The sequence below is a fragment of the Mytilus edulis genome, chromosome 14 (assembly GCF_963676685.1).
Source record: "Mytilus edulis chromosome 14, xbMytEdul2.2, whole genome shotgun sequence".
Lineage (NCBI taxonomy): Eukaryota > Metazoa > Mollusca > Bivalvia > Mytilida > Mytilidae > Mytilus > Mytilus edulis.
This window is the reverse complement of record NC_092357.1, coordinates 29,974,048-29,999,078: the sequence shown is the minus strand read 5'-3', so window position 1 is coordinate 29,999,078 and position 25,031 is coordinate 29,974,048. Positions and strand designations below refer to the sequence as shown.

Below are 25,031 nucleotides of genomic sequence, written 5' to 3'. Positions count from 1 at the left end.
AGCAGCCATCACTGTGTAACAATCTTACAAGGAACAATTTAACAGAACACAAAAACATCTAGCTACAAACACACCAGCCGACTCGCGAGTCCGACGTCAGAAAATTGTATATGTCACATATATTTGTCGTTCAATGTATATGCAAACAATTTCAAAATCCCACGTGGGAAATGCTAGCACACAGGGCCAAAAAATCAAAAGTATGTAAGAATTAAACTCAGAAATAGACCGAGACTTAAAACAAGTCAAGGTATTTGAACTATGTGTTTTGTTCCTTGTTGCTTGTCGTACTTACATTTCTATTGAAGCAATTTGATGTTGACGAATTGAGTGGCCAGTTAAATATTTCTGCTTCATACTGATTTTTAAGTGTTTGTGTTTTCTCTCCGATGGTGTCAACAACCCAATTATTTAGAACTGCAGAGTTGACATCAGTTTTGATATGGTTAACTACATTTAATTGTTAGAAATGCTAAGAATTTGCTACCCATTATAACCTTCCTTTTCTTTGTTAAAACCTTTCATAATTTGATTTCATCAACTTCATACTTTTGGTTTGGGATTAAGTATCTTTTTTTATTCAAGCTTCATCAATAAGTATTTTGTAGTACACATTTTTAATTATAGCATTTATGATGAATTTATTGAGCTATATTTTTTTTTATCTTTTTTTAATAGAATGAAGACCTTTTTCATGTTTGCAAACTTCTTGCTCATCTTTCAAGCAGAAGGTAAATATTATGATATTGACAATGACTTTATTTGCAGCGCCAATTGCACTAGATAACTTGAGTGTTTTATAAAAACACACAATGTTCTTTGCAAGTTTTCTCTAAAACACCAAATGTTTGGTTTTATTACATGACATTTTCGTGATGCTTATTATTGTTTTGAACAACCCTTTAGTTATGATATAAATGGAACTCCTAAAAATTGATCAGAGGTATTACCTACCCTTTTCAGGTCAGCGCTCAAATTGATTTTGCCAACACTATGCTTGTAAACTAGGGTTAGTTACAACATGTTTTTACATATGTCTATTTTTCGTTTAGTGATAATGTATCTATTTGCATAATCGGAATGATTTGAGGGAAAACTGAAATATGGCAAGATTATCATATTAGTGTTCCTGATTGAAATATTACACTTGGCTTCTAAAACAGATAAAATAAGTGTTGGAATATACGACTGTATTTAGATGGATACTCTTTGCTAAAAGAGCTTAGAAAAAAAAAAAAACTATATTTTGTGTGGTTTTATTGATCATCGAGTTTATAAATACATATGAAGAGAATAATGAAAATTAGCATGGAAAAATACATAATTATAGGATCACTTGGAATTTAATTTGGAAGTTAAATGTTAGTGCTGATTCATACTTTTTTGACAAGAGGGCACATTTTTGCACCCTAAAATGACAGCGACATCACATTTTGCATTTCTAAATTTAAATATGTGACCTTTTATGTCAAACAATCCATCTTTACATATTTATACAATAATACTCAAATATGAGGCTAGTACACGAACAGTACTAAAAGGAAGAAACATTGCATCGTAGTCGACATTTCCGATATTTTTGTTATGAGGAAAAAAAATGTATTTATCGATAAGTGAATAAAATCATCAACTACATCTTTTTAAATGGCTGTAAACTTTTCACTGAACAAAATACTCATAAACCAACAATTCAATAAGGGTTATTGACGCATACCTTTTGTTCTTTCTTTTATCATTTGGTATAACATTGGACGCTCGCTTCATGTTTCATCTAATGTGAAAGTACTTTTATTTTTGGAGGACCAATATCGTAGTTTTCGTGGATGACTTTATCGTTGAATTTAAGTGTCCGAAGAAATAACACAACCGTTGTCAAAACGAAGAAATGAAGAAAAGTGGAAAGATCCCTATGTAGGTTTGACGACTGATATGACATACAGACTGTATTGAATATCGCCAAATCTGAGAATATTATAATAGTAGGACAAACGAAGTAAGAACTGCAACTGCAGGCAGGATTATACCAATTTAATCTGTAATAACCTAAACTGTACACCTTTTGATCTTTTAAATTCTCATAAAAATATTTTGATCAATGAAAGTAAGATTTCTGGTATTGATATGCTATGATATTGTGTTCATTTTTTATCCTCATAATTCGTATACATATGTATGGGAAATGATAATTTCATGCTGGGCTTGATTTTGATAAGAATTATTTAACAATTCAAGATACATTTATAGCATTTGATTTTTTTACTAGTTTCTTTAAATGACATGTTTATGGCCTAATTAACTACTTTGATGGTATTTAATCTTTGCTTTTAAAATTCCAATAGGGAACATACTTATTCTTTATTTTTCTATGTTGTGTCATGTGTACTATTGTTTGCCTGTTTGTCTTTAGCCATGGCGTTGTCAGTTTATTTTCGATTTATGAGTTTGACTGTCCCTCTGGTATCTTTCGTCCCTCTTTTACTTTCTTGTATACATAAACAAGTGTTAGGGACGTTTTGGCCATTGGCCTTCTTCAGTTCTTTATTTTTCTTCACAACTACTTGGCTGACATTACATTTGTATTTTCTTTTTCAATCAGTAAACTGATATTTAATATGTTGATCACTCTATCTCGCGTTAATTAGTTTGATCAATACAATTTACACAGGTCAATGTTTAATTTGCAATTTCTTTCAATCCAGACAATGTGTAACCTTCGTTTGTAATGGCTTCATTTTTTTTTAGAAAACTAAAATCCACGAATTAAAAAAAAACACGATTATGTAAATATTGCTGAAGCCAAGAAAATTGATACCCACGAAATAAAGTTCTTTCACAGTATATAAACACTATACAGTACATATTTGCTTGAATGAGAAATATGCTAGAACATAACTTTGAATGGTTTTTAATTAGGGTAATACAACGACAAATATTCATATTACAGTAACAACAACAGTTAAATATGTGTACTATTCGCAAGGCGAAACCGTTTTACTTACATGCAGACCAGGTGTGAAGGCAGATTGGGTTGGTCCAGCACACGGGTATATGTCAGATTCAACTCAAGTAACTGAAATTGACATTTACGGCAAGCAGAGACAATGGAGCACATCATTGTATACTAATGGTCTACAAATGAATCCTAGTCTTCCCCACAGAAAGAGATTGAAAATAGTTAAAACTAAGACAACAGGAGATTTTCAACTTCAAATAACAAATTTTTCCAATAATGACGAAGGGCTTTATATTTGCTTCTATGCTTATAAAAACAGCAGTGTATCCAGTGTATCCTTTGTTTTACAGAAGAACAGTAAGTTTAAGCAGAATTATTTTGTCAAAACAAATAGCGTTTCTTTATGTTATCATAATTGTTTTGTAAGCTAAATTGCCGAATTGAACACATTTGATGAAATTAGTTGTGAATGACTCATTAAAGGACCTTATCGATCGGAACAATAAGAAGTCATCTTTAATATTTGAGATATTTCCAATCTTTACAATGGTTGACAGAAGTACCGTTGTGTATCAACTAGCAATGTTCATTTAGATTTTAGTTTAAGGCGTTAAGAAAACATTTTTATTCTTCTACATACCAGTAAATATTCTATATCATCATATCCATTACCGATAAGTGAAGTACAATGTAAGGCTTAAGGCTTTTTCGACCTACAATAGGTCGTATTATTTAGCATATGAATTTGTATTGTATTCGAGTGACTCTGATGAGTCGTCTGGAAACAAGATGGGCGTCTGGCTTACATAATTTAGAATTTATGATAAAAGAGATGATTTTTCATTTCCTATCGTTAATTATCCATTTTTTAGATGGTGACGTTCCCTTGTCACCATCTTACGGTGTTTATATATCTCAACTTGTACGATTCGCTCGTGTATGTAACAATGTTTTAGATTTTAACGAAAGAAATTTATGTATTACTGTTGTCAGGTCATTAAAGATTGCATATTTTGGCGTTAATATTGAGTCACTTATAGGGTCTTTGCATCGGAACTAAACACATGTATTCAAAACCCAGTTGTTGGCATGACACGGGTTATGTTCTTCTCATATATGTTATGATAGTATGATACTAAACCCCTAACGGGAAGGATTGTGCCTGATGTTCATATGATGAAATCATAATCCTCAGTCAGTTTAATTGAAGTCTGGAGCTGGCATGTCAGTTAACTGCTAGTAGTCTGTTGTTATTTATGTATTATTGTAATTTTGTTTATTTTCTTCGGTTACATCAGACTCGGACTTCTCTTGAACTGAATTTTAATGTGCGTATTGTTATGCGTTTACTTTTCTACATTGGGTAGAGGTATAGGGGGAGGGTTGAGATGTTTAACCCCGCCGCATTTTTGCGCCTGTCCCAAGTCAGGAGCCTCTGGCCTTTGTTAGTCTTGTATTATTTTAATTTTAGTTTCTTGTGTACAATTTGGAAATTAGTATGGCGTTCATTATCACTGAACTAGTATATATTTGTTTAGGGGCCAGTTGAAGAACGCCTCCGGATGCGGGAATTTCTCGCTACATTGAAGACCTGTTGGTGACCTTCTGCTGTTGTTTTTTTTCTATGGTCGGGTTGTTGTCTCTTTGGCACATTCCCCATTTCCATTCTCAATTTTATTGGTATCTATCATATGTCTATGTTGAGTGTATTATATATTTTGATCTTTTTTCTAAATTTAACTGATAGTTACTAGAATATCAAAGTAGTTCAGCTAGTTTGTTATTTTTATGAACGAACCAAAACTAGGTTTGCTTTTATAGTTCTTCTGCATTAAGTCATTTGGTTAATTTGTCTGTTTGAAGAAAGATGGGCATGTTTTTTTTCAAATGCATAATATCACCTTCCCGTCCCCTCAAATTGCAAGTCGCATTATCAATTAAGAAGAAATTGAACTGTACGTATTTCATTGACAAAACATTTGTACTGCATATTGACGTAAAAAAAAAGAAGTTAACAAGATGCGTTTCGTTTTGAGAAGGTTGTGCACGCAGACTGATCTTCTGAAAACAACAACAATTCGGCCCGTATTGGTGATCTATTAGCAATGATTGAAATACCGAATGTCTGATGAATTATCAATCTAGCACATCTTACAATTATTTTGTTTTTGTTATGTGGTTCAATGCAAATGCAGATTTTTCATTAACTATAACATGGAACGTGTAGCTCTTTGCCTATTTGTGTAGGAAAAACCACGTTCGACCTGTTCATTAAACACGAAAAAAAAAAGAAGTGCAAGGATGACACCACTAAAATATCTGTTTATGAGACAGAGTCGATCTGTTCATTAAACAAGGACAAAAGTAGTGTTAAGGCAATAACAATCAAAACCAAGGAGTAAACAAAGACTCACAAAACCAAAGAACATTTACATCAACAGTTATAAATAATGATTAAGAAACAAACAACACGAACTCCACTATAAAAACCGGGAGTGAAATTAGGTGCTCCGGAAGGGTAAGCATTTCCTGCACCGTATACAGCACCCGTCGTGTTATTTCTTTGTTCTGTTCGGTAATGATGAAAGGTTAGTATGACTGAAGAAGAATATCAGATATGATATCTGAAAACTTTTGTCATAATGGTCAATCAGTTCATGATGGTGACCGTAACAGTTTCTGAGTGATGACTTTGATTTGATTGATTCATAGCCCTGTCTTAGCAACTTCGAGAAAGCAGTATTCCTCGTTCAACAAAATTAACGTACTTTGAGCTAGCTCTAGAGTAACGTATCAATTGAGACACATATGCATATGCTGGTGCCGCTGGGATGTTGCTACACAGATATGGAAAGTTGACTATAGGAGAATTAAAATCATCGAGTTTGCCATAAATTTTGTTTTTCAACCGACCATTAGTAGTCATTTCGAGAAAAAGGTCTATATATGAAGCAGATTTATCTGCGTCGGTAGTATCTTTAATTTCAAGTTCACTTGGATATATTAAATGTAAGTGATCACTGAATCTATTATTATTAAGCGACATTATATCATCAATATACCGAAAGGCGAAATTAAAAGACTGGACTAATTTCTTTTCTCCTTTCTGTACAAGCCCTTGGATACATTTTGCTTCATAGGAATACAAAGACAAATTTGCAAGTAGAAGAGCGCAATTTGTACCCATTGGGATTCCAATAGTCTGTTGGAAGACTGAACCTCCAAATTCAACAAATATGTTGTCAATAAAAAGTTTGATAAGTTTACCAGATAGTTTATGGAATTTTCAGGCACTGTAAACCACTCTCTGTAAAAAAGAAGAATGTGATATTACGTTTGAAATAAGTTTTCTACAGGTGAAACAAAACTTCAAAACAAAATCCTAATACGTATGAAATAATGTATTAAAAATTTTAAGTAATTTATAAATTATAATCCTGGTACCTTTGATAACTATTATAAGTTGTGGTAACGAAACTGAGTCTTACTAGTTTACCAGTAATGCATAGGTAACGTTCGTTAAAATCTAAAACGTCACAACTGCCATGGGTATAAGCGAAGGAGGTGTAATATAAACATAGGTTTTTATAGACTTTAAACTAGTTTTCAGTAGCTGCGAGTACTTTCATACCGGTACTTATTGATTGTCTTTTTGTTTACGGAAGCACTCCTCACGTTCACTCTGTTTTTGTTACATATATTTGTATTGTATCCACCTGATGAGTTAAGCCTTTTGAATCCTATTTTTAGTCTGTTCTTAAGTTGTGCTGTTACAACACTGTCCTATATAAGGGGGTATTTGGGGCCTGCTATAATACTCAACCCCGCTATATTCTGTTTTTGAATGTCCCAACACAGGAGTCTGTTATTCAGTGGTTTTCGTTAATTGTTTTGTACATAAATGAAGCCATTAGTTGACGCGTTTTCTTTGTGTTATATTTGTAATTTCGGGCCTTTTATGGTTGACTATTAGGTATCGGGTTTGTTCACTGCTGAAGGCTGTATGGTGACCTATAAGTGTTATATTCTGTGTTATTTGGTCTCTTGTTTAAATTTGTCTCATTCGCACTCTTACCAAATCTTTTTATAAACATTCAGGACAAGAACAAGTTACAAATACATACATTCAATATAAACGTCCAGCATGGCAGTGATATCCTCGTCGGTATATTTTCTCCTTGACTCTGTATGATTTTTCACAAAGTAAGCTGAATTCCAGCCCAAAACTAGATATTTGAAACGTCTAGTGATCTTTTTGTTAAAGAAACATAAGCCGACGAGTTCTTTCAGTGGAGCTTTAAGCTTGACTGTAGATTTAACACTGGTGTGCTGATGTTAAAAGTAAATATGAATATAATATGTGCTTTTAGCCGTGTAATACCTTCACTGGTGATGAAATGAAGAATATGGCGTAGAATTGTTTCTTGTTTAATAGTTTTTTATTTATTGTTCATCATGTTTTTTTCTAAACATTTATTTTCTTTTATGTTGCTATCAAATATAATATTTTGTTGCATGCTTTGAACTTCTCTGATACCTTTGTGATTGCATGGTGTTTTGAGAAATAAACTATCTATTTACTTAATAGACTTTCTTACGAATTTTTATGAAGACTATCTTTAATTTTACTGTCGAAACAATTGAGAGATAATTTTAGAAAGATATTTTGTTGATCATCTTGACGACATGTCTTTTCAACGTTCCGTACAAGGCTTGTTTGGGGATTTTACGAATCTTATATAAACAATGGAGATTTTCAAGTTTAGTAAGTTTAATATCATGTTTTCAAAATCTCCTTTTACGCTAATGATGTAGACCATAACTTCGAACAAGCAGTTTCTTAAGAACCGACAACATATCTTATGTGTAATATTTCCAAAACCACACATTTTGTTATACATGTTAAATAGGGTGTTTAATTGCATATTTAAGTTAATATTATTATACAACTGTTTAACATTCATAATTTGATAAAGCAAAATCAAGTCCGGGTAACAAACTAAAACATAGGACAACAAATCAACGTTAAGAGGAAAACAGCAAACATACATTACTACAACAGATGACAAAGCATTGCAACGGGCTGTAGATACAAACTGCAATATTTAAGATTTGGCACAGGACATTTCAAAAAAGAAATTGTATGGTTAACCCGTTTTTATGGTAAGTCAAACCCCCTTCGTAAATTAAAGTGTTAGAAATACCGCTAAAATTACAACACTAAGTGTCAGGAATGCAGTACTAACAAACGCATGATCAGCAGAGAGAGATACAGAAATATATGATATACTAGAACGTTCCGAATTGTCAACTGCAGAGTAAAAACGGATAATTCCCATGACAACACACAAGGACAGCATAGACGATATAAACTGCCACATGAATGGATCAACGTCACACATAGTCAACTTTGTTATTTATTTTGTTCAGAAACACACAAGACAAAACATTTTTAAGCCAAGCAAAACCACATTTGACAGGCACAAATATACAATAACAAAATAGTAAAATACAAAATTTACTGATCTCCAAAAGAAGTCAAAACGGTACGTCTCTTATCAAACTAATGGATAACAACTGTCATATCTCTGACTGGTAAACCCATTATTTTATTTAGAAAATGGTGGATTGAACATGGTTTTAAAGCTAGCCACATATCTCACGTGTACAACACTGCAATATAAATGTTAGATGCTAAAACAACAACGTAATAATAGAAGTGCCAAATTGATATCTGAACATTTTTCATTTTCTATGTTTATATCCTTCTATCTGCCAAGACCTTATAAAAGACACCCATACGATAGTCTGGTGTGTTATTTACAAAGTTGTATCTTATTTCACGAATGTAAATTTTGACTAAGTGCGAAATAAAAAGGTAAATGGTGCAGGCCAATAATTTCATGTTTCCTTATTTGTCCTTCTAATCTTTTATGAATTTGAATATTACTGTATTACTGTTGCTAACCTTTAATCAAGTCTCATCAATACAATTATTTCTTTTGTAATTTTTTAGTGTTTGATTTTTAGAGGAAACGACCAATCGAACATTCAAATTTAGTAACATTTCCCCCAACAATCAACACTATGAAGAGCAGCTCCCTTTTCATGTAACAACTGTTTGACTGCACTTTTCACAAACTGTTTGGACAGATGTAATAAAGTATACACATTTTCGTTTTGCATACAATATACAAATGTGTATAACAAATTTAGTTAAAAGAAATTTTATTTCTTTTTTCTCTCTTGTGATTTTGATTTGTTGAAAAGAAGTTAAACCCTTTTAACAAAACAAAAATCCCTACTGCATTGAGTTTTGAGTTTTATGATCATATTGTATATGTTTTTGATCTGACTTTTTTCATGGTAAAGAAACATGCATGATGTTTTAACCTTCAAGTGTATTCTGTTCGGCTTACATATATAAAGCTTTATAGACTTCTGATCATCTTTAATTGCAATTAATTCCTATTTCATGTATATGGAACGTTAATACAATGTAGAACAACATAAGTCTCATCTCATATTTTTAAATCCACTTATAGGCCAAAGTTATTCGTTTACTCGCTGAGTGATTGCCATTGTAGAACATGTAGAAAATACATTGAAAAATGTAATGTTCATGTTTTATGTTTATGCTGACATTTGACGAAAACTCATTTAGAAAAAAACGCTAACGTTTCAATCTATTTTAATTTTATTTCAGAATACCCATCAAACATTATATTTATTAATGAGACAAATGAACGTATGCTAACTGGGATAGAATACAAAACTTTGCGCATTAAATGCTCTGTCGAAAGTGGGAAACCTCCAGAGTCATTATCACTCATACGACAAAACAAAACTGTGAAGACGGGTGGACATGGAAATATTGAGTATACATTTATACCAACCAAACTAGATAATAACAACACATATACGTGCGAAGCAAGGAGTCCTATATTAAAACATCCACTGAGAAGGAATGTTCGAATTAATATACAATGTGAGTTATACATCATTATGTACATATTATAATTAAAATTCAAATTTTGTAATACATCATTGTTAATTATCATGTGTCTTGTTAAATTTTAAAGGTAATTTGATTTTGTTCTCGTCATTGTGTGATTGTGCTTTGATAAATTGTTTTATTTTGTTCTATCGTTTTTGCTAATGTGTTTTGTTTAAATGACTTCTTGTTTATCTTTGTTGTCATATTTGCTTGTTTTTGTTTTGTGAGGTGATTAAGATAATCTCACAATGTTGATTGCTATTCTCCTATTTTGACATTTTTACCTATTATGTTTGTTTGCCTTGTTTACACATAGTTGTCAATAGAAAGTTATGTGACTGTCATACAATGACGGGTTTAACTAGATATATGACCAGGTTTCATCTACCATGTCTACATAAGAAAATGCTTTCACCAAGCTAGGACTAAGGCAGTTGTTATTAGTTATTAGTTTTATGTGTTTGAGCTTTTCAGTTTACCATTTTCTTAGGGACTATTCCTTTAAGGATTTTCATCGGAGTTCGGTATTTTAATTATTCTAATTTTGAGTTATTGAAATATAAGTTGATCCTATTCTTATGTGTTAGAAGTCATTCTCATCCTTTGCAATATCCTTTTTTATTATATATTCTTTTAACTGATATCCTTGGTTAATTTTCAATTTAAAGTTGCATTGAATTTTTCTATTATATTGAATTCTTGCTTTTATATCTCATATCACCATTGTTATGCTTTGAAATACTTTAACTGTTCTTTGTAGATACACCGGCGGTTTCAGTCATCGGAAAACCGATAAAAGAAATAAGCGAAGGCGGTAAGACGAATCTGTGTTGTTATGTTGACAGCAACTCTGCATCCGTATCAACAAGATTTCTAAACGGCAGTCGGGTGATTTTTGTTGAACACAATCATGACAATCAAAACCATATTTGTTATACGATTGAAATAGTAAGTCGATACGATCGTGGAAACTACACATGTATTGCAGACAATGAAATTGGAAGAGAATCCACTACAATGAGTATTACAGTAAAATGTAAGCTAAATACAAGTTGATAGCCTAATATATGTAATAATTTACCTCACATTTTAAGAAAAAAAATATATGACATATTAACAATGATACATCCTAATTTTTCATATTTTTAGTTTCGCTTTCTAGAACAAGTGTTTAGCGCAAAATCACGTCTAGAAGCATGATAACAAAATGTCCAAAGCAGCAGTACAGCAAAATCAGGAAACTTAATTTTTACACATCTGTGTAATGTTCATGTTTCATGTTTATACTGACATTTGACGAAAACTCATTTAGAAAAAAACGCTAACGTTTCAATTTATTTAAATTTTATTTCAGAATACCTATCAAACATTATATTTATTAATGATACATCCTAATTTTTCATATTTTTAGTTTCGCTTTCTAGAACAAGTGTTTAGCGCAAAATCACGTCTAGAAGCATGATAATAAAATGTCCAAAGCAGCAGTACTGCAAAATCAGGAAACTTAAAGTAACGCTTGAATAACTTATCAACTGAAAATTAATCGAATGGTTTCACAACAGCAGTACCAATCAAGGAGTAGTCATAAGATGATGAGTAGAATCGATCAAAGATATATAAAGACTTGTGAGAGTAACTAAACGATAAATAAAATAAAAAGAAAACATGTTCGAAAAAACCGACTATGTAGTATAAAATCATTATAAATTCACGGTAAGAAAAATATTGCTCCGTAACTTTACCATGTCTACGTATACGTCTTTTATCTAGCAATTAAAACAAGGTTGTACAGCGACTTTTTCCAGTATTTTAATTCATTGCAATACACATTATACAAAAACACACTCGCGATATCGTGGGCATTTCGAAAGTTGTTAAAAGTATGTATAGGTCCTCTCCCTTTTTTTTCAAAATCAGTGATTTGGTTTTTTTTTGTTTTTTTTTCTGTAAACTATGAACATACATAAACTATGATAAGTAGCGGATCTAGCCAATTTCAAGATGGGGTTTCCAACCCAGAAAAAAGGGACTACCAATTATGTTCTCATTCAAAAGCATTGATCGTCAAAAAGTCGAGGAAAGTGTGGAGGGGGGTTTGGGCGGTGGGGATAATTATAGTATTTGTATATTCATAGTATTCAGAAAACGCCAAAATAATTGTCCTGTCCCAAAGTATCTGTTAGATCCGTGAATACATTTATCGCATCTGCATTTTCGTTGCAAATATAGTCCCCGATGCGGATAGTCACGGTGTTACTTGCCATTTGATTTTACCATTTCCAAATATTATTTCTTCATGTATTATGCCTAAACTAGCAAGTAGTATAGGGGGATGCAACTATACTCTAAATAAATTTGGGTCATAAATTTTAAAGTTCAGTAGTGATTTTGTCCGGGGTTAAAAAAAATAGCATTTTAGAAGATATTAAAAGAAATCAGGACCTCTTTAGCATAAAATTGTCCTTATTTTGAGTTAGAGCTAGTGAAGTTTTCTATAAATTTGATATAATTTGTACTAAAAGTAGTGAACCACACTGTAAAAATGTTATTCAGAAACAGCAGGTTGGATTCTTTAAGTAAAAAAAATGCACAAGTTTGTCTATATCTATAAAGTCCGGAAACATTATCCGGACGCCATTATTTTCGTTTTACTCCCAAAATAACCTAAAGGGAATTATCATCATTGAGCGTGACAAATACGTCTGTGCCTATAGGACAAAGAGGCACAATGATTCATCTATTGTAAAATGGAGAGAAGCGAAATACAAAGTGAGGCTATCTCATTTAATAGTATAGATAAACTCATCATAGATTCCAGGACTAAATTTTATATATACGCCAGACGCGCGTTTCGTCTACTAAAGACTCATCAGTGACGCTCGAATCCAAAAAAGTTGAAAAAAGCCAAATAAAGTACGAAGTTGAAGAGCATTGAGATCCAAAATTCCAAAAAATTTGCCAAATACAGCTAAGGTAATCTATGCCTGAGGAAGAAAAGCCTTAGTATTTAGATTTACACTAAAAAAACATAAGCAAATATTTGAATAAAAACATACATGTTGTTATTGTCAAACAGACAATGAGATTTCTCAAATTTTTGTGCTGTTTTCCCATTTCTTCATCGTTGTGAGAAAAATATTTTTCTCACTAGTGAAAAACTTGTTCTCGACAATGATTGGTCGAAAACTAATTATGACGTCAAATTTTATTGGTTCTGAAATTTCCTGTTGTGACGTCATGAAAAAGGCGACCACGCCGGATGACGTCACTTTTAAATTACACCACTTTCCGAAAAGCTTCGAAAAGGAAGATAAAAATCACTAGAGAAACAGATTCCACCACTGTTACTCGTGTATTACGATATGTTCCACTCTCAACAGTTTCGTTTCGGCTCGCGCTTTAAATATCAAAATTTTAAATTTAACTGTCTCAAGTGGAGAAATATCTTAACACACTTGTTGTAGTGTTACTCCCCTTTCTAAATAATGTATATACTCATTGTACTCATATGTAAATCATAGTAGGTCCGATAATAATATCAGCACACCCAAAGATGTAACTAAAAGCAAATACAGAGACTGTAAGAATTTCAGTAAAAAATACTATAAAAATGAATTTCAGCAAAGATATTAAGAAATATATGACAATAAAATATCAATAGCAAACTTTTATTGTTTAAGAATATGAAAACTGAATATAAACAAGAATTTGATTTGACATACCTTAATCTTGATACAAAAAAACTTATATGCAAATTTAGAATAAGTGATCATTCCCTCGCTATGGAAACTGGAAGATATACAAATATTTCACGCCCGCAAAGACTTTGTAATAAGTGCAAAGTTTTGGATGATGAATCCCATTTCTTTCCAATATGCAAAATACATGATGATTTAAGACATGCTTTTTTAAACGATTTGAAAAATCAATACAAAGAGTTTTCAGAAAATAAAATGAAATATATACTACAATGTAAATTCACCCACTAGTCAGCAAGTAAAATCTTTAGGCTCCTTTATTAAACAGTATATTGAACTGAGGACAGGGGGCACTTGAGGTCATTTGTTGTGTTTAATATGTTTTGGTTTATTTTTATTTTTGATGCAAATTTTAATGTCATCATTAAATTGTTGTTATTATATGTAATTGTCATGTCTTTGGCCCTCTTATGGGTGTAATTTGTGCTTTAATAAAGTTATAAGTAATGTGATGAAATCTATGTATCCATAAACTTCCAACTAATTTAAATTTTCGAAACAAGAGAATATAATGCACTGACGTCTTTGTTACAAAATTAATATGGTCGGACATAAATGATAAAACTTCTTTTTAGTTCAATAAGGACATATCGACCAACACTAGTATTTTGACCTAGTACTTCGTCCCCAGTCAACATACTTCTTTCAAGTCAATATACCTTGTTTTTACCTAATAAAAAAAAGCTTTTAATTTCTCATTTGTTGGATGAGTTTGAGCTTTTAATTTCTCATTCGTTTGATGAGTTTGAGCTTTTAATTTCTCATTCGTTTGATGAGTTTGAGCTTTTAATTTCTCATTCGTTTGATGAATTTGAGCTTTTGATTTCTCATTCGTTTGATGAGTTTTAGCTTTTAATTTCTCATTTATTTGATGAGTTTGAGCTTTTAACTTCTCATTCGTTTGATGAATTTGTGCTTTTAATTCTCATTCGTTTGATAAGTTTGAGTTTTTAATTTCTCATTTATTTGATGAGTTTGAGCCTTTAATTTCTCATTTGTTTGATGAGTTTGAGCATTTAATTTCTCCATTGCAAGAGACTTTCTATGTTGAATTGTCTCTGGACTTTTGTAGTTGTTTTAACTTTAATTACCTATTAATGCATGCGAGGAACCTTATAACCAAAAAGATCTAAAAGCAAGTTTTGAATAGAAGAAGTACAAATCATTGATCGTTTTTTATTATCACTAGATCCTCCTGAAGTTCACTTAGATTACAAGAATTTTACACTAAAGGACAAATTGCGGACCATTCAGTGTACAGCAGAGGGATTTCCATCAAATTATACATATGGTGTTTGGGAACATCAATCTGAATTTAACGAACATATACGATATTTAAAATCTACAGACAACGGAACTCTCATTCTTCCAAGAATAAATGAAGCGTCTTCTAAATATCAAGACAGCGGAATTTACATATGCATGGTATCAAATGGAGTTCCAAACAAGCAACACTTTCAGCAAGGAAAAGCTTACGTTGTATCTCAAGGTATCTATAATAAAAGCACCGGTGAATTTACTGTAACACATCACATTTGTTTGAACATAAACATTTTATTAAGTTTACAGAGAAAACAATTTCGTATAAATAATAGATCGATCAGTATCGTTGTAAGTTGATGGAGTCATTTATTTATTGTCAATGCTTCATAAAACGCTTCTAACTAAACTTAATAGTTAAATCCTTATATCTAAATTATTCTTTAATATTTCAGGTCCTCCAGTATTTGTTAAACAAAATAGGCCAATCCAGTATGGTGCACCAGGGGAGAAAATGAACTTGATAGTGTATATTTTAAGTTATTCCAAAATTGAATGCACAATTATTAAACCACTAAACATTTTAGCAGATGCAAATGATACCCATGATACATATATTAGGCCTTTAAAAGTGGGGGATATGTTCCATGGTCAAAACATAAAGGTCAATGGAATAGAAATGATATTTGTGTTACAGAGAGTTGTACAAAATCATTACCAGACGTTTAGAATTACAGTTTGCAATAAATTTGGAAATAGAAGTTATACGGTACATTTAATTTTAACAGGTATGTCAAAGTATTTAAGTAACACAGGTTCAGTAACTAAGCAAACATCATGGTACCTGATGGATTGACTAGTTTTTCATGCCACTTGTAGAACTTTTATTCTGTTTCGGGGAGATCATTTTTTATTGTTGGAGTAAGCCACAATGTCTGGTGAGAAAACAATTTAAATCAATTGAGATTAGAGTCGGATGCACCTGACAAATCTTGTCAAAAATCAAACTTTCTGTTACAATTGATGTGAAGAATTTGAGCCAAAAACCCTTTATGGTTTAAAAACATATATACATTATACCATCAACATTCAATGTTAAATGACGGAGATGCAACCTCATGAATTACAACATAATTGTCAACTCAAACTAATTATCAAAAAATAATATTCGAGATTGGCATTTATATGTTAGGACTGATAGTATATTGTAATATGTTCTAAATGAATATTAAAACAGACAACTGTTTCAACAAAGAAACACACAATGACATATAAACAAATCACACAAGCAAAATGACAGACAATTACAACTTAAAATGCACTTTAGCATACTACAACAATTGAGGGGTAAATATGTACCGAGCCACGTCATTTGTAGTACATGTAATCTATACTTCCTAACAATCATGTATTATTTGAGAAGTTGATACGGACAATCAACAAGGTCTTCTTGGTAACTTCCAATGATTTTTCATTGAAACAGGACGAGACGTTAGTTCTCATTAACTACATTGTAATCTCTTCAACGGTCTGCTCACACTGATAATGTTTTACAAATTCTGATTAGCTGTTGCAATCTCTTGAACACATTTGGAAATTTATATCTCATACGCAGGTAAATTTGGTATATTGCTGCTTCTAAAACTGAGGCGATTGAAGCTGTATCTTAATTTCCTTTAATTTCTCATTCTGGAGGATATTTTAATGAAGACAAATCAGAAAAGTTTGAAATGTTAATGGAAAGAAAATAAATAATTTTTCTGAATAAGATATTAAATGATCGGATGTCTTTGGTTGTCTTGTTTCTGACATGTGTATTAAAGAATTCCGACTCATATATAAATATAAAGAGGTCGTTCAGGGGAGAAGCACAGTTCTTTTCCGTAAGGATGTCGGAAAATGAAAGTATCACAGCAATCGAACCAAGAGTTTCAAATGGTGAAATTGAAATAATCACTTCGTAGATTATACGGACGCCATCAAGAGTTGGTTGACCATTATGGAATTTCCGTTTCACAATGATATCGAATATATTCGTTATGTCGTAAATACAATGCCGGTCACTTTCATGTGACCTACCGAATACAATTATTCTACAGCTTTGTTATATCATTGGCAACACGACGGTGTCGCATATAGGGTATGCCTATCATTCCAGAGCTCTTGAGATCACTTCCAAATTTTGGTGGGGTTCGTGTTTATGTTGTACCTCTATTTGTGATATTTTTACCTATTGTGTCTGTTTGTTTTGTTCACACATCGTTGTCAATATAATGGAATTTGATGCAACTGTCAACATGTGAGAGGTTCAGCTAGCGTTAAATCCAGGTTTAATCCACCATTTTCTACATTAGAAAATATCTCTACCTTGTCAGAAATATGACAATTATCTTCCATTCGTTTAATGTGTTTTAGCTTATGATTATGCCATTTGATTAGGGACTATCCGTTTTAAATTTTCCTCGGAGTTCAGTATGTTTGTGATTTTACGTTTTACACAATGCACTCAAAAACAAACAAATGTATACTGATTTATTTTCGAGTGACCATCAATACCGCGATTTTTTTTATATATATAAATGGAAGTTGTAGACTTAAAAGAATAGTAGCAAGTTTATTTTGTTTTAGCCAACAACTCTTCAGAGGAAAACGGTATTTCTTTCCAAAACATCACTATAATAGTATTACTCATATTTATTTTGGTTCTACTGGCTTTGATGGGAACATGCTGGCGTAAGTATTCACATCCCCGAATTAGTTTATTTCTAGAATTTTTATTGGTAAACACACGTTGTTACAAAACCTATAGCACCTGGGTATTTAAAATTTATATACATGTACCCGGACGTTGCTATACATTACCCCCGGGAAACTTCACGCGCGTTTTCACTAGTTTCATGATTGTTCCTTGTGCAATACATAATTCTATTGATTATCCATGTGGTTTGTTATTACTAACGATTCAAACTGATCATGTCGATCATTTTTAAACATTCCAGTAAACGCATCAATTGACTGCCTCTTTGTCAATAAAGCCCCTTTTGGCAAAACTGAGCAAAGGACCCCATACTAACGTCCAACTGTCCATGATGTAACTCTTACACCATTGAGATCCAAATTCGACACATTCCAATTTATATGTCTTCGGATTAAAAACATGTGATAAGTTAAGCCTTTTTCAATTTTTTTTTATGGTTCGTTGTACTATTTCACTACTGTCCCAGGTTAGGGGAGGTTTGGGATCCCGCTAAAATGTTTAACCCTATCAAATTCTGTATGTATGTGCCTGTCCCAAGTCAGTAGCCTGTAATTCAGTGCCGTTTGTTGATGTGTTACATAAATAATTTGATTTTTTGTAAACATTTTGTTCATTAATAATACCGTAAGTTTTCTCGCTTGAATCGTTTGACATTGGTCATTTCGGGGCATTTCATAGCTGTTTTTTTCGGTATGGGCTTTGCTCATTGTAGAAAGCCGTACGGTAACCTATTGTTGTTAATTTCCGTGTCATTTGTCTTTTATGGAGAGTTGTCTTAATAGCAATCATACCACATCATCTCTTTTTTTATATTTGATATATTAACTTTGCGTACTGCTATGTGTATTTTATTCTACATTGACTAGATGTATAGGGGAGGGTTGAACATGTTTAACCTCGCCGAAAGTTTGCACCTGTCCCAAATCAGGAACCCCTTGCCTTTGTCAATCTTGCATGTTTTCGACCATTTATATGTTTTGGGGTTTAGTGTGACGTCCATTTCCACTGAACTAGTACTCAATGTTATTTAGGGACCAGTAGAGGACTATCTCTGGGTGTGGGATTTTCTTGCTGCGTTTAATACCCGACCTTGGCCTCCGGCTGTTGTCTCCTCTTTGGTCGGGCTGTTGTCTCTTGACATATTCCCAATTTTCATTCTCAATTTTATCTCTGTAAATCAAAAGAATTGTCGGGAAATTGAAAATATTTCTGAAATGGAGTGGTGATAGTCAATATGATGTAGGCATTACATTTGTTCGTCATGTTCAAGTATTCTAAGCTCATGCTTGACATATTTTCAATGAGAAATGCTCAGTATCATTGATTTTGCTGGGATATTCATAAATAGAAACGAAGAATCAAATTGTAACGTTAAACATAACGCAATACCAAATTCGAATTATGAATACTAATGAGATGAACGAAAATTATTTACCCGATATGAATAAACAAAGCAAACTGAAATTATCATACTAAATAACAACATAAGTAAATGTATAAACATATCACATATGCATCATGAAATATATGTACATATAAAGCTGAAAAGAATAAGAATTAACTATTAAGAGTGTTGATGAAGCATTATTTTATTTGTTTACCCAAAAAATAATTTAAATGAGTATCGCCACATTAGTGAATAATCCAGGTCATTTGGTGGCAATCCTGCATATGATTTATAACTGCCTGCATTTAGTACATGTGTTTGTCTTTCTTATTCAAAATCAAAAATGTGAGTCGTGTTTCTATTACAGATTTCCTTAAGCAGAGATACAAAAAGAGGTTTGTTTACTATATCATGTACATTGCAGCAAACCATACATCAAATTCATTATGATTTTTATTAACGAGTTTAACTCAACGAAGGCCTATCTCTGAAACCAGACTCATAATCTCGTTTGCTATATATGTGTTTGGTTTACGAAAAACTGTCATCAATATATTTGAAAAACATAAGTAATAGCAGCTTCCAAATCGTCAATTACACGACTATTCCATGTCCTCGCGATCGATTCACAGATCGTTTACCTTGTCTCCCCATATATGGGGTTTCTAAAGGAATGGGACGCGAACAACAGTGATTCCAACAACAAATATCACATTAAGAATGATTGAAAACATACTGGTAAAGTTTGATACTACGATCAATCGAGTGAACCAAATAACAGTGAATTAAGGATGCATGAGCATGAACTCCCTAGACAATTTACGTCAGCATGACCTCCCTCGGAAACTATCGTTAGTTTAATTGATTTCCTTTCAGCAAATTCATTATCAACTTCATTTCCTTTTCTCGACTTTTTTACATTAAGGCGTCCAATTATCGTGTTGTATTTTGTAACACGAATTAAATCATTCTCTAAGTTTATCAGTAATATTAATCTTACATAAAAGGTATTCTCAATTACATAAAACCAATTGTTATCTTTATGAAATGATCCAAATGACCATGTTCAATTATCCTCGGATCTTAGTGTGGCCTGCTGGTGAAAGAAAACGGCAAACGTCGAAATCAAAGAAAAGAAACGATACCATTTATAACAAATATTACAATGTACAAACTAATTTAAGGATGCATTCTACAAATAATGATGAAATCGGTGGACGGAATAGAGATGACAGTGCTCATTATATTGAGATAAATGAAGAAAACATGCTGCCAATGGCCATATTTCAGGGTATGACACTTACAAGAATGCATAAACATGGGTACACTTAAACAAAAAACAATATCAATGATATGTTAGGGTTCATACAACAAAACAAATGGACGTACACACTTGCATTGTACACTTACACAAACCTTCAAAACATACGATTGAAGAACGTCATAAATTAATTTAACCGTAGGTGACCTTATAATTTAATTAACATTCCATTTCAAAAAGTTGTTTCTACCGTACCACAACTATGAAGTATTTGGTCTTCATCTTACAGTTGAATGTTATTCCATTATCACACGTTTTGTATATTCAGATTGTTACACCACGTTCATGCTCCATACTACAGCTAGTTAACTGATTCTTATTTTAAAAAAAAGACCTCAGTATTAGAGTGTAAACATAAATTGAAAATCATTTAAGCATTGACAATGAACGGTGATTGCCGTTTTTGTAGGTGTAATACTACCAAATCATAGTAAGTCTTTCCGTGTTTCAAATGCAAGATTTGTCAAACAAAAATATCCATTTGAATGTGACAGTTGTAGACAGTTGACACTGCATTTCATTCCCAAAAAGATATTAATCATAAACACATATCTTAGGTTATTGTTGTTGTGAAAACTTGAGTTGTCATGGTAACACAAAATTATAAAATGTAACAAACAGGTATAACTTTGCTTAGTTTATTTCTGGTGATGGTTATCATTATCATATGTGCAATGAACTAATTGTGACGTGTTTACTTAAGTACTGGACACGATTAAAATGTACTCATGCTCAAGTAAAGTTTTATTTAAAGAAAGATAAATCTGCACCTATGTTTTGAAAATTGCAGATTTAAAAAAAATACAATAAGGAAAAACCATGCTGATCTTCCTCCTCTTATACATTTCTTTTGGTTCAATAAACAGTTTAACATATTTTAGGCCACACTTTTGGATCCTCAAACGTACGTAATGAATGTTTTCTTTTTTATTTTTATTCAATTTTACTGTCATTTTCATTAAATATGGTTTTATGCCGAATTACAACATGTGACATGTACTGTGAAATTTATCTTTATTCGAGTTGAAAATCAGTTAAACAATACGAAATAAGATTTACAATGTGTTTTAATTTATTGGGTTATCAAAAATGCATATGCGCCATGTATAATTCAATAATTAACGTTATAGTGAACTCGATAGTTTACATTGAATAAAGATTTGATATATCTGTCATTGTTTTCAAGTTCAGTTGTCAATATACAATACATTTAATGTACATTTATGAATTTTTAGAAAATAACGAACCGATAATTTCACCAGATACCAGAATAGTTTCTGTGTCTCAAGAACATGATTTGGATTTCTCGAACAATGACAGCGCTACTTTAGATCATGCAGTCGAATCATTGGAAAATGACAATAATGCTTTAGCTTATTTGGACGATGGATATGAACGACCATATGCAACCCTAGTGACACATACTTATGGTTTAGATACACATGTTTATCTAACTACAGAAACGAAATCCAGCAATGACAATTTAAACACTTCTCAAAATGCAACATATGAACATGCCTTTACATCCAAAGAAAAAGATTATCCAAAGGATAAACAAATACCACATGCCACAGCTAGTGACCATCAGGTAGATGTTTTATTGAATGATCTTGAGAACAACTTGAGCAAAACAGATCATGATTTTCATCTGTTAAGCGTTGATTCCGAAACTACTGCTACAGAATACATTAACCTGTCACTAAAACAGTAAAACACAATGATTGGCTTATAAGTAAATGTATCTCACACTATGTCTTGCATAAGTTGACCAAATCTGGTTTGTACATATACTTTAAAATATATTGGTTAATAAAGTTTGTTCAACCATTAGTAGTATAGATAATCAAATGATATAGGATTAAACGGTAGATTGCATGGACACACTTTTTTTTATAATAACGCCATTAACCGTCGGGTATGTTTGAATAATATAAACATTTAAAATATGTATTATCATGTTCAAAATCATTTCTACCTATAACAACTATCTTTGTTAAAAACGGTTTTATCTGACATTCTACAAGATACACATGGTCTAAAATTGTTTCTTTCGTAGTTAGGAGACAATCTTATTAGAGGTTCAAGAGAAAAAGCATGATATGTTTAAAATGCTGATTGACAAACGACGGACAATGGACCAGATATGACAATGTAATTGTAAGAAGGATCTACATGTATTTTTTACTTAGACTCCAAACTTTTCAATTTATGTATTATGCATGTTCCTTTAACATGTTTAAGGAACACCCAATTGGTGTGTGCAGTTGGTGATTTACATTTTAACCAGTGTACAATGGTGTATGTGCTGCTATTAATTATAAAGTATTCAACAAACAAAAGCTGAACCAAAACAAAAGCGACCATCCAATATGCAAGTTTTTGTTGATGATTACTGTCTTGTGCTGACATCTACTATCATAAATAGATATAAACTCATCTTTTTTATATTTTAATTGGGTTTTCAAAGTTGTTATTTCTATCTCATATTCATATTCATATTCGTTAAGTGTTCTGAATAAGATGTACTTAATAGAAAACGAAACATGAAGGGAATCGGTTTGAAACAAATCAGCAATATTTAGAAATCTTTTCACCTTAACCAGTCAAAATTAGACATTCTGTCAGACAGTGATGAAACAAAAAATGTTCTTATGTTAAGAATGAAACAAAAGAAAATTTGCCATCTAGGAATGTTGAGACAACAAGAAAAAATATATGCGATAAACATCATTTATGATTACGGAGACACACGCGATAGATATCGCCGATAAAACGCTAAAGTTCCGTTTCAAATATAAACTATTTTCCTGTTTGGAAGGAAATTTACGTTAAACAATCGGTTTGAATAATACAGTTAAGGATATATTTATACAATTGTTCAAATATCAATATCTTAAGAGCAATTTCCTCTGTGGAAAATTTAAGGAAATATTTCATAAATGTATTGTTCGATTTAACATTATCACGGTAGGTATAGTGCCTGGCGGAGTTCGTGTTTTTGGGGGTTGATTGTCCAATTTTGTCGAGTGTAATTCGTTTTTTTTGTGTGTTTTTTTTATCTCGATTGAAATTGCATACGCTCAGATCGATATACTGCTATTTTCAGAAAATAACATTAACAGTTTTATTTGTCAATGTGCATCATTATTCTAACAACGCATTATTTCCTTCATATTCACTTACAATTCAGTGTTATATAAAGTCCATGATTTTTTAGACAACGGTTAAAACTTCGTGGTTCTTCAACAGCAACAAACAATTCGGTTTTTTAAAGAAAACCTGAACTGAAAAGAAGACATGCTTTGGCTTAAATAGTTATCAAAGGTACCAGGATTATAGTTTTGTACGCCAGACGCGCGTTTCGTCAACAGAAGACTCATCAGTGACGTTCATATCAAAATATTTATAAAGCCAAACAAGTAGAAAGTTGAAGAGCATTGAGGATTCAAAATTCCAAAAAGTTATGCCAAATATTGCAAACTTAAGGTAATCTATGCCTGGGATAAGAAGATCCTTAGTTTTTCGAAAAATTTCAAGTTTTGTAAACAGGAAATTTATTTTAAAAAAATGACCACTAACTTACTTTTTCTAGTTTATAGCTGTAAGTTCTATAATACATATTTTTGATATATTACAAAAAAAATTACAACATTTCAATTTAAAAAACCAACAAAAAACACTAACGGCCTAATTCATGATAAAACAAATTGACGAAATACACATATGACAGACACGAACCAAAGACTTCAGGCTCTTAGTCAGCGATATACAGAATAGTGGTCAACTTGCTTACTGGCTTATTTCGTTGTTGTTGTTATTGTCATATTTCTTAAGTAATTGCGACCTTAATTTATTTAACATCAATATTATAATTATGTATATTCGTTCATTCCTTTATTTACTTTCAGTATACTAGTATCATTTTGTCGAGTAATTATATAACACTGTAACGAACAGGGTTGACAGCGTTAAATTAAAGTATATATGTTTATATAAAAGAAATAGTAATAATAAAATGAAAAAAGACCAAGAATTATTTTTTAAAGGAAAATGAAATACAGCAAAAACATATACAGAAAAAAAAAAACGAATGACAAACTTGTACAGGCTTTTTTTTATGTCGAAAATCGTCGATTAACCCTAGTTTTATAAAAACTTGTATGACCTTTACGATAATTGTCAAGTACGTAGTTCCAAATAAGATACAACACACATACTGATAATATGTGATTTCTTCTTCCCTGAAGACAATAAAAAACAACTTCTGTCCATGAATAAGTTATCACTCAAAAGATAACGATGAGTATTAAATTCAATACATATAATGAATTTGCCTCCAATTTAATTCACTTTTTGAATCTGTTGATGCATCATAGCTTGATTGTGAGCTTAGAAGACTCTGTGGTTCCGAACTGTAGTAGTGTAGGACATTGGACTTGCCATTGTCCAAGCTGAGATGCTTTCATCAGTTGTTTTAATTGCACAGCATCTATACAGTGTTAAATAATGTTACCATATTATTTTTAACTATTCTATACTCCATTGACATACTTGAATAATTGAATAAGACATACTACATTTCAGTATCATAATGCCC

General features: G+C 31.8%; 1 protein-coding gene across 1 annotated transcript; it reads left to right on the top strand.

The window, feature by feature from the left end:
- Window positions 1–2,950: 2,950 nt before the first annotated feature.
- On the top strand, window positions 2,951–22,145 carry LOC139504101 (cell adhesion molecule Dscam1-like). Its single transcript, XM_071294160.1, has 8 exons — window positions 2,951–3,310; window positions 9,660–9,941; window positions 10,711–10,986; window positions 14,898–15,197; window positions 15,424–15,756; window positions 19,481–19,508; window positions 20,298–20,404; window positions 21,670–22,145. The coding sequence occupies exons 1-8, from the start codon at window positions 3,049–3,051 to the stop codon at window positions 22,143–22,145; spliced, it is 2,064 nt and encodes a 687-aa protein (XP_071150261.1). The 5' UTR covers window positions 2,951–3,048.
- Window positions 22,146–25,031: the final 2,886 nt, after the last annotated feature.

Excerpts from the sequence above, each read along its gene's own strand:
- LOC139504101 (XM_071294160.1), top strand. The coding sequence starts at position 3,049 with ATGTCAGATTCAACTCAAGTAACTGAAATTGACATTTACGGCAAGCAG. Across the intron at positions 9,942-10,710 it reads TGTTCGAATTAATATACAAT|ATACACCGGCGGTTTCAGTC; the intron begins GTGAGTTATACA and ends TGTTCTTTGTAG. Across the intron at positions 15,757-19,480 it reads GGTACATTTAATTTTAACAG|ATTTCCTTAAGCAGAGATAC; the intron begins GTATGTCAAAGT and ends TTTCTATTACAG.